This window comes from Hemiscyllium ocellatum, chromosome 17, assembly GCF_020745735.1.
Source record: "Hemiscyllium ocellatum isolate sHemOce1 chromosome 17, sHemOce1.pat.X.cur, whole genome shotgun sequence".
NCBI lineage: Eukaryota > Metazoa > Chordata > Chondrichthyes > Orectolobiformes > Hemiscylliidae > Hemiscyllium > Hemiscyllium ocellatum.
The window spans coordinates 69,575,720-69,590,778 of record NC_083417.1 but is presented as its reverse complement, the minus strand read 5'-3'; the positions used below and the strand labels follow the sequence as shown (position 1 = coordinate 69,590,778).

The window sequence follows — 15,059 nt, the reverse complement described above, 5'->3', positions numbered from 1 at the left end:
GTACTCACTAGCTCCTTTGGAACGTGTTTCAGGTATTATTCAGTTAATTGCCCAACCATTCCCAAACCATTATATTGATCCCAGTGCAGATGTGTGGATTCTCTCCCATCACTTCAACTTGCTTCTGAAAGTGAATATAGCATAATTGAAAGCAGAGAGGAAGGGTTAACTATTGGAATGGTTGTCTGTTGAAGAGTCACAAGGGTTTTTTCAACTTCTTCCCAGTATTCTATGTTCTAAGTAGTATTCATCTATAGTCTTGACAAATTACATAACTTCACAGTTTCCCATATTGTCATCCATCTGCCAACTTCTTTGTCCAGTCACTTAATCTGTCTATAGTCCTGTGCAGACCTTGTCATCCTGACTACCTATTTTTGTGTCATTTGCAGACTTAGTACATTTACCTTCCTCATCCACGTCATGAATATGTGTTGTAACCAACTGGGACCCCAGCACTGATCCTTGTGGCACACCACTAGATACAATTTGTTAACCTAAAAATGCTCCCTTATCGCAACTGTCTATTAGTTAGCCAATCTTGGAGATTTAAAAAAAAATGCCGATGTTATTGCTCTCATTCTGTGAATGTAGTTTTAAGCTCCCTGCTTTCACAGTTGAATCTTACACTTATTAAATTCCTCATTTCACCTTTGCATGTTTTCAGAATGAATCCTATATTACAAAATATAGGACGAATACATGGTCATCCTGACATCCAGCTGTTTAAAGAGCAATGTTATTTCCTGATCTTTATTGTCAGTTGTAATGTTGATAGCACACTTACCTCTAACTGAAAGGGTGGTGGGCTCAAGTCCCGTTTCCAATCACGCTGCACAACTGTTTGACTCTTCAGTTTGAAGGATAGATGTATTATAGATTAGTTTGTTAAACACTTGTCACATAGTGTTTACACTAATACCTCTGTGTGGGCTAACGCGGCTAAAACACAAGTTTTACAGATGCACCCTGTATTAATCCAAGATTTAATTGGATTTAAAGAATATTTTATTAACTTATTGTAAATGCATAAATACCTTAAATCATTTGTGTAAATTACCAATTAATGGCTCTGTTTAATGCATTAACTTTCTTCCTTTACAGATTCCATTATTCCAGGCCCACCCTCAGCTGAAGTCGTACGTCCGGCAGGCAATAGAGCGTGCTGTGCAGGAGCTTGTTCATCCTGTTGTTGACCGTTCCATCAAGATTGCCATGACCACATGTGAACAGATAGTCAGGAAAGATTTTGCTCTGGATTCTGAGGAGTCACGGATGCGAGTTGCAGCCCATCACATGATGCGTAACCTCACCGCAGGAATGGCTATGATTACATGCAGGGAGCCATTATTAATGAGCATAGCTACAAACCTAAAGAATAATTTTGCCACTGCATTACGGGTTAGTAAGACTCACTGGCATGCATTTCTCTCTATGCTGAACTTGCAGTTAGTTAATCAGTAGAGTTATAGTAATAGGGACTGTTTCCGTGCTGTACATCTCTTTGGTCCAACTCGTACATGCTGGCCAGATGTCCCAACCTAATCTAGTCCCATTTGCCAGCACTTCACCCAAATCTGTCTAAACCCTTCCTATTCATATCCCCAACTAGATGTCTCTTAAATATTGTAATTGTACCAGCCTCCTCCACTTCCTCCAGCAGCTCATTCCATACACATACTATCCTCCACGTGAAAATGTTGCTCCTTAGGTCCCTTTTAAATTTTACCCCCTCACCTAAACCTATGCCCTCTAATTCTGGTCTCCCCACCCCAGGTAAAAGACCTTGTCTATTTACCCTATCCATGCCCCTCAGGATTTTATAAACCTCTACAAGGTCACCCAGCCTTCGACGCTCCAGGGAAAACAGCCCCAACCTGTTCAGCCTCTCCCTGTAGCTCAAACTCTCTAACTCTGGCAACATCCTTGTAAATCTTTTCTGAACCCTTTCAAGTTTCACAACATCCTGTCTTAACTGTGCTCTTGAATGGCGAAAATGTGATGCGCTTCTTGAAGAAAAATCTCTTGCCAGTTATAGCGTATCCTTTTTTGTAGTGCCCAGGCTATAGAGAGCAGCTTAAACTAGGAGAAGGGTCTCATCCTGCACCATCATGGAAATAAAGTAGTCTTCAAAATTTGGATCTACATTACTGACATATTTAGAATTTTGATAATGTAATTGGAGTCCTGATCTGAAGCTAAAGGTTTTTGTTTGCAATCTCTAGAAAAGGCAGTGCAATACTGGTACATATATTGCACATTATGTATGCATTATATCCACTTCAGATACTAAAATGAGGTGGTTGTGATATCACTTGTAGTATGCTTAAATGTAATTGGGCTGTCAAGGTGGATGTGTGGCCACTGAATGAAAACTAGTTAGTGTTATAAAACGAAACGTAATACAATTCTAAGTTAGGAACATTCAAATATAAAGCCTCAGTAATGGCAGATGATGCCTATTTTCAGAACAGGTAGTGGGTTGTAAATAAAATTTAGCTTTTTAGGAAGGTAGAAAAGGGAAATAGTTGCACATTAAATGTGAAACCAAGCTGGATATTGTTTATAAAGAAATTACTATTTTAATAAGTCAGCTTTGAGGTAGCAGTGTGATTTGGTGGTTAAATTAGTGTATTGACATTTATACCCTTTTTGTTCCTCCGTCTAGGACTTTGCTGCACTTCTGCATTCTACAGTTTTAATGATTTTTAACGTTCATTTTTAGTCTTTCTGCACTACTTTTAAACCTGTGTCTGGGTCATCCAACCAACATAGGCTACGCTGTGGTGCTAAAGGATATCCTTGGAATTTACAATGAGCATTGCTAATACAAATTAATGCTCTAGTTCAAGCCAAGGGACAGTTTGTGTTCGATCTATTCTTTTACATATGCAACCCACGTGTTCATACCTTTTATGCCATTGAAGTCTGTTGTAGTTTGTTCTCTTTTTAATTAGTACTTGAGTAATTTCCAGATTATTTTAGGTATACGTGACATACCCTTTAGAATTTTAAAAATTGGCTAAATAATGTGTTACAGTGAGTGTCGTGCTTCTTTACCAATTATATTTATTGGAGGTTTGAGGAGTGCCCAACCTATGAGCCAGATTTAAAAGCTCTCACTGTTGGCTAGTACTAATTTTGGAGTCATGATGTGGATAAGTGGGTTTTGGACTGGAGTAGACAAAGTTAAAAAATCTCTCAATACCAGTTTATAGTTCAACATGTTAATTTGGAACCAGTAGCTTTCAGAGGGCTGCTCCTTCATCAGGTAGTTGTGCGTTACCTGATGAAGGAGTGACACTTCGAAAGCTGGTGCTTCCAAATAAACCTGTCGGACTATAACCTGATATTAGTGAGGACTGCTGATGCTGGAGATCAGAATTGAGAGTGATGCTGGAAAAGCACAGCAGGTCAGGCAGCATCCGAGGAACAGGAGAATCGACATTTCGGGCATAAACCCTTCATCCTGATGAAAGGTTTATACCCGAAACATTGATTCTCCTGCTCCTTGGATGCTGCCTGACCTGCTGTGCTCTTCCAGCACCACACGCTCTCGCTACTATAAATTGGTGTGTGATTTTTAACTTGGTTTTTGTAGCGGTATCTTCAACTGAGTCACAAGGCAGTTTCTGCAATTAGGATAAAGTGCCTTGTCCTATCCAGTGCAAATACAGCAAACTTGTCCATTGGTCTCCAAAGCTTGAGCAAGGAAGCAAGATAGTTCAGGCTGAGACTTGCAGTATGGTTTGTCCAATTATATGTGAATTTTGGTTACTTTTTAGATTCATTCGTGAGTTGCATGAAGCATCACTGGCACTTTCAGGGTGGTCAATGATGAATGGGCTGGGGTCTTCCTCGCACATTACTGCAGCTCGAGAATTTGCACAATTCTTTTCCCCTCTTCCTTAGTGGAAGCTGAGTCATTCAATATATTATAGCTGAGTAAGTTAGATTGTTGATTGACAAGGGAGTCAAAGGGTATGGGAGTCTAGACAGGAAAATTGAGTTTGATGGCAATTTAAGATCAACTATGATCTTGTCAAATGGCCAAACATGTTTGTGGAACTGAATTGTCTACCCATGCTGCTAATTTATATATGTATATTCGCATGATTGCTTATGAAACTCTAATTATATGCAACAGCTCAGAAGGCTTTGTAAAACCTATTCATATTTTTTTGTTCCTGGTTTTCAAATGCTGTTTAGGATGGGGTCTCTCTCGGAAGCAGTAATTGCTGTTAAAACAACTTTCTCAAAACTGAAGTGAAAAGTAAAAGCCAAGGTCGGGGTTGGTTTTGAATAAAAAATAAGTTGGAGTGAGCGCAAGAGTTATTTCAACACTAAAGGTGTTTGGGAGCGGTTGGAGTTTGGGGTACGTTGTGCAGGCTTGTATTTGGAATTTAAGGAGCCAAGAATGAAATATTGACCATGGGAGTAAATTGAGCAGGGAGATTGGAGGCTTAAGGTCAAAATGTAGGAGACACTGTCTGGAGTGCTTTCTGGCTGGTGTCCATTGGGAATGAATCAGCCTGCTATTTCTATCTAGTCATATCGAGCAGACGTGGCTTTCCACTGAATTTCCACCTCCAGTGAAAATTCAGTCTGCAACAAAGATTGGGACAGCTAACTTCAGACAATAGCTGTGTCTTCCTTTAATAGTCCAGAGTATCATCAACTTGATAATTACCACCAAGCCAAAGAATCAACCCTAATTCAAGGAGAGTACAGGATGGCATGTCAGTAACATTCAGCAGACATAAAAATTAGATGTCCATTTTATGAACTGTTACACAGGACTATGCCAATGCCAAAAAGTCAGTTATTTTTCCATCTGTCTGTTCTTAAACATCAGCAGGTGATGGAAAATGGCATCACCACTGCTATCAAGTGGCACTTAACAGCAATAATCACATAGCTGCTCAGTTTGTGTTCTCAGGGCCAGTTGGCACTTGATACCATTACAGTTTTGGTCCAAACTCGGACAATTGATCTCAGTGATGTGAGGTTGACTGCCCTTGATATTAACACTGTTTAATGAAGTTAGGCATCCAGGAGACCTAGCACAGTGGGGATCGATGGCAATCTGAGAGCTTTCTGCTGGCTTGGGCCATACCTAGCACAAAGAAAGATGCTTGTAGTTGTTGTAGGTCAATCATCTCCGTCCCTATTCTAGGTTGAGTTACCATCTTCAACTGTTTCATGTGGTCAGAAGTGGGGATGTTTGCTGATGACTACAGAATGTTCAGCATCACCCCTTTGGATACTGAGCTGGTCCTGGTCCACATGTAGCAAGACCTGAACAGCATTCAAACTCATGATGCCAAACGGCAGGTAATGTTCATGCTGTACATGTGCCAGGCAATGTCGATCACCAATAAGAGCATCCAGCCATTTTTCCTTGGCACGCAGTGGCATGATCATTGATGAATTTCTTCTCCCCTTTTCTCCACCCATACGAGAAAAAAACATACCGATGGAGTTATCACCAACTGAAAATTGAATTGGACCAGTCATGTAAATGCTGTGGCTGCAAGAACAGGTCAGATCCTGACTCCCTTAGGCCTGTCCATTATTTATAAGATATGTCAGGGATGGAAAATCTTCACTTGCCCGGGTATGTTTGCTTTATGCTCATTCCAGAATTCCCACATGATTGGCTACGAATGGCACCCCATCACCAACTTAAGTCACAGCTTTCACCACCAGTTGAGAGTGACAGCAGTGTGTACCATTAACAAGGTGTGCTACTTGATGGCTTCCACCTGGAAGGACATGGGCAGCAGGCTCATGAGGGGAACTTGCAGACACACTGTTCCTTCATTGCTGCTGGGTAAAGGTTTTGTGGGATTCCTTCCTTGAGTATACCACCACCGATTAGGCTGCAGCAGGCAACGGAGGCGATTGACCACTTGAGGGCAGTTAAGGATGGGCATCAAATACTGACCTTGGCAGCTACACTCTCATCTCATGAAACAATTTTTGTTTTTAAAAAAAAAAGTATGGTTTACACACAACTAACAAGTTGTTTTCCAGGCACAGGCAAAATTCTTGGTGATAGAATCATCTTGACTTGAGCAACAGAACATGTTAGGTATGAAATTTTCTTCACCAGAAAGATTTCAAATATGATATTCCATCCACTGATTTGACCTGAGCTTGTGTGGACTAAGCAAATTAGACAAAGCACTATCATAGTAACCCATCAAGAATTGGTCCCAAGAGTACAGCTCAAGAATGTTATCCTATACAAGTTAGCAGACTTTGGAATTTCAGTATTTCCACCAAATATGTGGAATTGACTAATGGAGCTCCCACAGTCGCAGCCTGTGGACAATAGGTTAAGGTGATAGTGGAAAGAATGAATCACTGAGTCCAGAAGCAGTTCCCTTTTTTTTCAAGAAGGGTTTTTATGCAGATACTTTGTCGGGGTGCATACATGTCTGGTTATTGCAAATGAATTATTTGTTATTACATAAGCATAGAGATGCATAGCACGGAAACAGATGCCGACCAGATATCCCAACCCAATCTCGTCCCCCTTTCCAGCACCCAGCCCATATCTCTCCAAACCCTTCCTATTCATATACCCATCCAAATGCTTTTTAAATGTTTCAATTGTACCAGCCTCTACCACTTGCTCTGGCAGCTCATTCCATACACATATGCATATTAACTTCTCTGGTGTTGCCGTCTGCTCTGAGCCCTAAAGTTTGTTATTAATTTGGTCCTTTAGACTGCTTCTCCACAACAAAGGGAAATGATGGAGCAAGCAGCAGCACAGATAGCACAAGACAACTGCGAGCTGGCCTGTTGCTTTATTCAGAAAACAGCTGTTGAAAAAGCGGGTCCTGAAATGGACAAACGCCTTGCCACAGTAAGTTTCTTATTCTTCATCTGTTCCTGCCCTGGTTTTGTCATCACTGCATCCAGTTAATAATTTTTTGTGTTTGTAGGAATTTGAACTTCGGAAGCATGCTAGGCAGGAGGGTCGTCGTTACTGTGATCCTGTGGTGCTCACTTACCAGGCTGAGCGCATGCCTGAACAAATCCGATTGAAGGTGGGAAGCCTTAGTTTGTAAAGTTTTGTCTCTGCACATTGAAATTTGCGAATGCAAAGAGTCCACTTAGCTTGTTAAAATTCTTGTTGCTGACTCCTTTACTTAAAAGTAAATTAATGATGAATTAATCCCAGCTGAAAATGTGTTGCTGGTTAAAGCATAGCAGGTCAGGCAGCATCCAAGGAACAGGAAATTCGACGTTTCGGGCCAGAGCCCTTCATCAGGAATGTCATTCCTGATGAAGGGCTCTGGCCCGAAACGTCAAATTTCCTGTTCCTTGGATGCTGCCTGACCTGCTGTGCTTTAACCAGCAACACATTTTCAGCTCTGATCTCCAGCATCTGCAGACCTCACTTTTTACTCGAATTACTCCCAGCCAAGCTTAAGGATTAAGCCCCAAAATTTCTGACCCCAAGGACCAAATGAAACTGTTTTGCTATACCTAAGTTGCAACCTAGCAATCCCAAGTGACATCCTGGAGGCGTTGTGGGGATTATCTCTACAGGAAGCCTGGGTGGATAGATTTGCTGTCAGCATGTAACTAAACTGCACTAAACTGTGGATCTCTCAGTGCACGCCTTACTACTACCTCACCCAACCCTTGCATGGGTCAAGATACTACCCAACCGTATGTGCCCTAGGAGAACTGTCGCATCACGCTCATGTACCCATCAGCAGGAGCACAGTTGCACGTGGAATCTCGATTAAGGAAAGCTCTGCAGAAGTTATTTTCCTCCTTGAGTGTTACACTGCAGGTTGACCTGAAGGTTCACCACGATGAGATCTTAGCCCTGATCCCAATGCAATTTAAAAATCCCCTGCCTACTTACTGCAATGTATGTTTATAATGTTGTGTACTGTATATGAATTGTTAGCTTACAGTATTTTACGTTGCCATCTGCTCGTTGCATTGTCGGGTGCTTTGAGAAATTGTTTGCAAGTTAAAATGGTGACTGCTCGGTGCCAAGGATGTTCAAATGGGATGTTTTCCATTGGCTGTTAATTGTTTTATATTCTTTAGGTGGGAGGTGTAGATCCCAAGCAACTAGCTGTGTATGAAGAGTTTGCACGCAATATCCCAGGCTTTCTTCCCAGTAATGACATTTCACAGCCAACTGGTTTCTTGGCCAAGCCCATGCAGGTAATGTAGAGAATTAACATAACTTTTATTCCGTCATTTGTGAAAATTCCTTGGTTACTATTTGTTCCTGAAATGTACCATTTTTATACAATTGATGAGTGTGCAGGTTTTTTTAGTACAAATTAAAGGTCATCCTGACAATTGATCAGGAAAGAGCTGAAAGTGGAATGAAACTTAAAATAATTTGAGGAATTTATGATGACTTGGGGTCAGGGTGGTTTACGTAAATGAAGGTTGCACATCAGAGTCAATAAAATGTGGAGCTGGAAAAGTGCGGCAGGTCATACAGCATCAGGGAGCAGGAAGGTTGACGTTTCAGGTTGGGACCCATCATCAGTCTGATCTGTGCATTTCAAGCTCCACATTTTATTGACTCTGACTTCCAGCATCTATAGTCCTTACTATCTCCAAAGTTTGTACATCGAGTTAAGATAAACTTGGGAGATTGTGTAATATCTCTATGCCTGCTGACCTACACTGTTTGACCAGAAGCCAATGCCTTAACTTTCAAAATTCTCATTTTCAAAAATGGCTTTGCCCTGTCCATGTAATCTCCTCCAACCACACTACTGACCAAAATAGCGCGCTCCTCAAACGTTTGTGCCCATGTCCATCAACCGTTGTCAAAGTGCCTTCAATTCCATTTCTAGGATGCCCTCCCTTCACTTCCCTGACTGCCTTTCCTCCTTTTAAGATGGTTTAAAAAAAAAGCAAATATTTCTGTCCAAGCTTCTGGTCATTAACTTAATGTCTGCTTATTTGGCCTTGGTCATCATACTTGGTTGTAAATGTTCTTATGAAGTGCTTTTGGTGCTTTCATTAGATTAAAGGTATTGTATTGATATCAGTTGTAGCTAAGTAATAAGCAGCAAATTTCATTTAGGAGGATGGGTTGTAGGGCCTTTAGTTTTGAATAGCGTTGAAGTTTAGATGGTGTATCCATACATTATTGGAGGGCCAAAAATGATGAATGTACATGGTACAGGAAGATCCCAAGTTTATTCTCTTCAATTTCAGTTCACTGATCTTGTGTGTTGCAATACATAATGGTCTTTTGTCCTCTTTATTTTAATTTGTGGGATTTGGCATCTAGCTGGGACAGCATTTTTATTATCCATCCCTAGAAGTTGTTGGTGAGCTGTGGTGACTGAGCAGTGAGCCTTTTATGTAGTTTCGGAATGTAGAGCCAGGTGAGGCTCCTACTTTCTGATCTAGTAATTCCCAATTACTCCTGTCAAAGCCTAAGTATGTTTCACTGATATGCTACGAGAAAGGTAAATGGGTGCAGTAAGGATCATAGCGGTGGAGACGACACTATGATAGAGATTATTTAACAGACATGACGCTGAAAATAGGATATTTTCAAGTTAATATTGGAGTGTTTCATTGCAGTGCTGAAACACTATGTTAATAACTTAAATGAAAAGGCAGAGTAATACATCTTAGGTTTTCCTGCTGACCTTAAGGTAGGTGAAAATTAGATTAGATTACTTACAGTGTGGAAACAGACCCTTCGGTCCAGCAAGTCCACACCGACCCGCCGAAGCGCAACCCACCCATACGTTTACCCCTTTACCTAACACTATGGGCAATTTAGCACGGCCAATTCACCTGACCTGCATATCTTTGGACTGTGGGAGGAAACCGGAGCACCCGGAGGAAACCCACACAGACACGGGGAGAATGTGCAAACTCCACACAGTCAGTCACCTAAGTCGGGAATTGAACCCAGATCTCTGGCACTGTGAGGCAGCAGTGCTAACCACTGTAAGCCGTGGGAAGAACCCTGAAAGGATGCAGAACTTTTCTTCTTAAAAGATATGGATTTTAACTGTTGATGTTCACAGAGACTGGGATGTGATCGTGCAAGGTACACAGCATGCAGGTACAGCAAGCAATGAGGAAAGTAAATGGCGTTCTAGGCATTTACTGCAAGGGGATTGAAGTACGGGAAAAAAAATGTCTTTTTACAGATGCACAGGATTTTGGTGAGACTACATGTTGAGTATAGTTTTAGTCGCCACATTTAAGAAAAGTAGTACCTGCATTGGTGCTGGTATAGTGAAAGTTCACGAAACTAGTCCCTGGGTTGAGATATCCTCCAGTGATGAGAGGCTAAGGAAATTGTCTGCATTCTCTGGAATTCAAAATTAGAGAGAATCTTATTGAAATGTACAAGATTCTAAATGGGCTTGGCAGGCTAAGTGCTAAGAAGTGTTTCTGCTGGTAGAGGCATCTAATAAGGATTTAGATGAGAAATTTCTTCTCTGAAAGAGCTATACATCTTTGGAGTTTTTAGTAGATCTAAATTTTTCAGGTAGAGGTGTGTTCTCTGAGAAACTAGATTACCTAGGAGTAAGACCGTCGTGATAATCCCAATCAGAAGCATTAGAATAAAGCCCTGAAGAGATTTCTTGAAGCAGAGTTTGTTTAAGCTCAGGTGAATGATAGCTGCTGCTTGGAGCAATTCTCATTTCCAGTATTGGAGTTAGTCACTTGCGTTAGGAAGTCTTAGTCTGAGATCTTAGGCATTTTTATTCCTTCTGGTGTGAATTCTTTAAAAGGAATGCTTTTGGGTAGTATACAAGGGATTATTTTTGCACATACGTTTTAAGATTAATAGGATTTTACTTTAAACAGAATTAAGATCTTTTGAATTTGCATTACAAGTGAATTTATTTTATTCTGTTGTTATTTCTTTTAATTATTGAAGTTCTGTTTTATCTCTTAAACTGAATGTTCAACCTACCTTGTGTATGTCTTCGTGAGAGACCACCTTGTTAAAAACCAAAACAAAATATGATCTATCAAGGCAGGTTTCAGGGATTTAACTTGTTCAGCAATAATTTCAGCTTGGATCCTAACAGAATGTAACTTAAGTTTAAATTGTGGATACTAACATGTTACATTTCATTGAATGGCAGAGCAGACTCAGTGGGCTGAATAGCCTACTTCAGCTCCTACATTTTATGGTCTTATGTTTGGTTAATCCAGAATTCTGTGTTTACGCCGATTAGTTCTTTAATGTACACATTTGCAAGAAGTGCAATAATTTTCACACTGGATCTTGCCTTGTTTCTCATAGCAAGCTTGGGCAACTGACGATATCGCACAGATTTATGACAAGTGCATCACCGAACTAGAGCAGCACCTACATGCAATTCCACCAACTCTGGCCATGAACCCTCAGACTCAGGCACTTCGTAGCTTACTGGAGGCTGTGGTAATGGCCAGGAACTCCCGTGACGCTATTGCTGCTCTAGGCCTCTTGCAGAAGGTGAGTTCACTCTGTCCAAATGCTGCTTTGTTCATTTACTAAATTCTCTAACTCCTGTTCCTCTGATAGTTTGCATTGTTTAAGTGATTATTTAAGAAACTATTGTGTTTTCAAATACACTTTTTTCTTTACTACTTTGAATTTTTCACGTTTTTGTTCCGTGTTTGTTCAGAAATTAAAACTACAATGTTCGTAACTTACTGACATTGTTATTAAAGTTGAGATAATTTGTGAGCTAAAGTCAAACTCTCTTTTAATTTGAAGGCTGTAGAGGGACTGCTGGATGCCACAAGTGGTGCAGACCCAGACCTCCTGCTTCGTTATCGTGAATGCCATTTGTTGGTTTTGAAAGCCCTGCAGGACGGTCGTGCTTATGGATCACAGTGGTGTAACAATAAAATCACCAGGTGTGTAAAAGAAGGCAGTGTGACATTTTCACTTTGTATTTGTTCCATGGCATGCAGCGCTGCATCATCAAACACGAATGCTACTGCTACAGACTGAAGTAAATCACTAAAAGTATCCAATTCACACAAAGAATGAAGTTGTGTTTGGGGTACACACTGCCTCCTCCTGGATAATCAGGGGTTGTGTCCTTGCCCTCTTCTGAAGCTGGAGCCTGAACTATAGGTGTCACTTAACAGTAAACATAGTGCTGAACACAGTGACATGCAATACTTTCACAAAATGAACTAAGCTGTTGCATTCACAAAATTTTACATCTTTTTTTGAGCTTTAAAGAATCCTCCTGAATGACTCTGTTTAATCACCAGCTGTGGTCTACTGGGAGATACCTGATGGTTTTAATTTAAAACTAACTTAAAATCAGCAACTAATTCAAGATAAAAAGGGGAGGGACTTGTACCACACAATTTTTGATGTTTCCTGTAAAGTCCAGATAGCTTTGATCATTCTAGGGGTTACTAAATTAGCAAGCTTGAACACCTCAGTAGTTAAATAAAAGGCCCCAAGATATTCCATAAAAGGTTTATTTGAAATGAAGTTTGAATCAAATGCTACACACCGACATTAAAGCAAGTCAACAAAAGCTTGGTCAATAGGTCAGTTTTAAGGAGCATCTTTATGGAACAGGGAGGTTTAGTGAAGGCATTGAAGAACTTCAGGACCAAGACTGCTGAAGACATCGTCACCAGAGATGGATGATGCATAAGATGCCAGACTGGAGGTGACGTAGCCCTTGCTGGGCTGGAGGAGGTGACAAGTAATAGAGAGAAATTCTTAATTACCCCGTCCATTGCATTTCTGTGTATGATACAAGTTAGTAAATTTACATAATAGTTCAGATTTAGTGAGCTTGCCAGCTTGTAAGTATTATCTGTTTGTTCATGTAGGTGCCTGATTGAATGTCGTGATGAATACAAATACAATGTGGATGCTGTGGAATTGCTCATTAGACACCATCTGGTCAACATGCAGCAGTATGACATCCATTTAGCCCAGGTAAGGATCTGCTGTACAGCTCTGAACAATTACGGGATTAACCCTTGGGCAATGTAAGTATGTAACTGTGGGGTCATAGCATAGCAGATATCCCAGATGAATCTAGTCCCTTTTGCCAGCATTTGGCCTATATCCCTCTGAACACTTCCTCTTCACGTACCCTTCCAGATACTTTTTGTGGTAAAGTGTTGGAAAAGGTTATAAGAGAGAGGATTTATAACCATCGTGGAAAGAATAATCTGATCAGGGACAGTCAGCATGGTTTTGTGAAGGGTAGGTTGTGCCTAACGAATCTTATTGATTTTTTTGACAGTGACCAAACAGGTAGATGAGAGTAAACCGGTTGATGTGGTGTATATGGATTTCAGCAAGGCGTTTGATAAGGTTCCCCACAGTAGGCTATTATACAAAATGCAGAGGAATGGGATTGTGGGAGACATAGCAGTTTGGATCAGTAATTGGCTTGCTGAAAGAAAAGAGGGTTGTAGTTGATGAAACATGTTCATCTTGGTGTCCAGTTACTAGCGGCATACCGCAAGGGTCGGTGTTGGGTCCACTGCTGTTCGTCATTTTCATAAATGACCTGGGTGAGTGCTTATAAGGGTGAGTTAGTAAAGTTGCGAATGACACTAAGGTTGGTGGAGTTGTGGGTAATGACAAAGGATATAGTAGGTTGCAGAGAGACATAGGATGCAGAGGTGGCAAATGGAGTTTAATGTGGACAAGTGTGAGATGATATACTTTGGACAGAGTAACCGGAATGCAAAGTACTGTGCTAATGGTAAGATTCTTGGGAGTGCAGATGAGCAGAGAGATCTCGATGTCCATGTACACAGATCCCTGAAAGTTGCCACCCAGATTGACAGGGTTGTTAAGAATGCATACAGTGTTTTGGCCTTCATTAATAGAGGGATTGAGTTCCAGAACCAGGAGGTTATGCTGCAGCTGTACAAAGCTCTGGTATGGCCACACTTGGAGTATTGTGTACAGTTCTGGTCACTGCATTATAAGAAGGATATGGAAGCTTTGGAAAGAGTGCAGAGGAGATTTACTAGGATGTTGCCTGACATGGAAGGAATGTCTTACAAGGAAAGGCTGAGGGCCTGGAGGCTGTTTTCGTTAGAGAGAAGAAGGTTGAGAGCTGACTTAATAGAGACATATAAGATAATCAGAGGGTTAGATAGGGTGGACAGGGAGAGCCTTTTTCTAAGTATGGTGACGGCAAACACGAGGGGACACAACTTTAAAGTGAGGGGAGATAGGTATAAGACAGATGTTAGAGGTAGTTTCTTTACTTAGAGAGTAGTAAGGGTACGGAATGCTTTGCTTGCATCGGTAGTAGATTCATCAAGTTTAAGTGCATTTAAGTTGTCATTGGACAGGCACATGGATGTACATGGAATAGTGTAGGTGGGATGGGCTTCAGATTAGTATGACAGGGCAACGCAACATCGAGGGCCGAAGGGCCTGAACTGCGCTGTAATGTTCTATGTTCTAAATAACATTGAACATACAACAGTACAGCACAGGATAGGCGCTTTGGCCTTCTGTTGTGCTGACCTTTTGTCCCACTGCAAGATCAAACTAACCGACATAACCTTCATAACCTGTCCAAGAGTTGCTTAAATGTCCCTAATGTATCTGCCTCTACCACCACTGTCAGCAGTGCATCCCACACACTCGGCACACTTTATGTAAAGAACCTACCTCTGACATCTCCCATGAGCCTTCCAGCAATCACCTTAAAATTATGTCCTGTCATGATAGCCATTTCCGCCCTGGGAAAATGTCTCTTGCTGTCCACTATACCTCTCATCATCATGTACACCTCTATCAAGTCACCTCATCCATCACTCCAGTGTGAAAAGCCCTAGCTCCCTCAACCTTTCTTCATAAGACATGCCCTCCGGTCCAGGCAGCATCCTGGTAAATCTCCTCTGCACCCTCTCAAAAGCTTCCACATCCTTCCTCTAAGGGGGTGACCAGAACTGAACACCATATTCCAAATGTGGTCTAACCAGGGCTCTATAGAACTGCGGATAACCCCATGGCTCTTAAACTCAATCCTCTGCTAATGAAAGCCAACACACCGTATACTTCTTAACAACCCTATCAACAT

The 15,059-nt window shown here is 41.2% G+C and overlaps 1 protein-coding gene across 6 annotated transcripts in view; it reads left to right on the top strand.

The window, feature by feature from the left end:
• cnot1 (CCR4-NOT transcription complex, subunit 1) overlaps positions 1–15,059 on the top strand; it is a 159,222-nt gene that overhangs the window by 122,476 nt on the left and 21,687 nt on the right. For all 6 annotated transcript variants that reach the window (XM_060838293.1, XM_060838289.1, XM_060838294.1 and 3 more), the window contains 7 exons: positions 1,105–1,401; positions 6,737–6,877; positions 6,957–7,061; positions 8,083–8,202; positions 11,288–11,479; positions 11,744–11,886; positions 12,832–12,940. In XM_060838293.1, the coding sequence (XP_060694276.1) occupies positions 1,105–1,401; positions 6,737–6,877; positions 6,957–7,061; positions 8,083–8,202; positions 11,288–11,479; positions 11,744–11,886; positions 12,832–12,940 (1,107 nt within the window). The remainder of the gene's footprint in view (positions 1–1,104; positions 1,402–6,736; positions 6,878–6,956; positions 7,062–8,082; positions 8,203–11,287; positions 11,480–11,743; positions 11,887–12,831; positions 12,941–15,059) is intronic.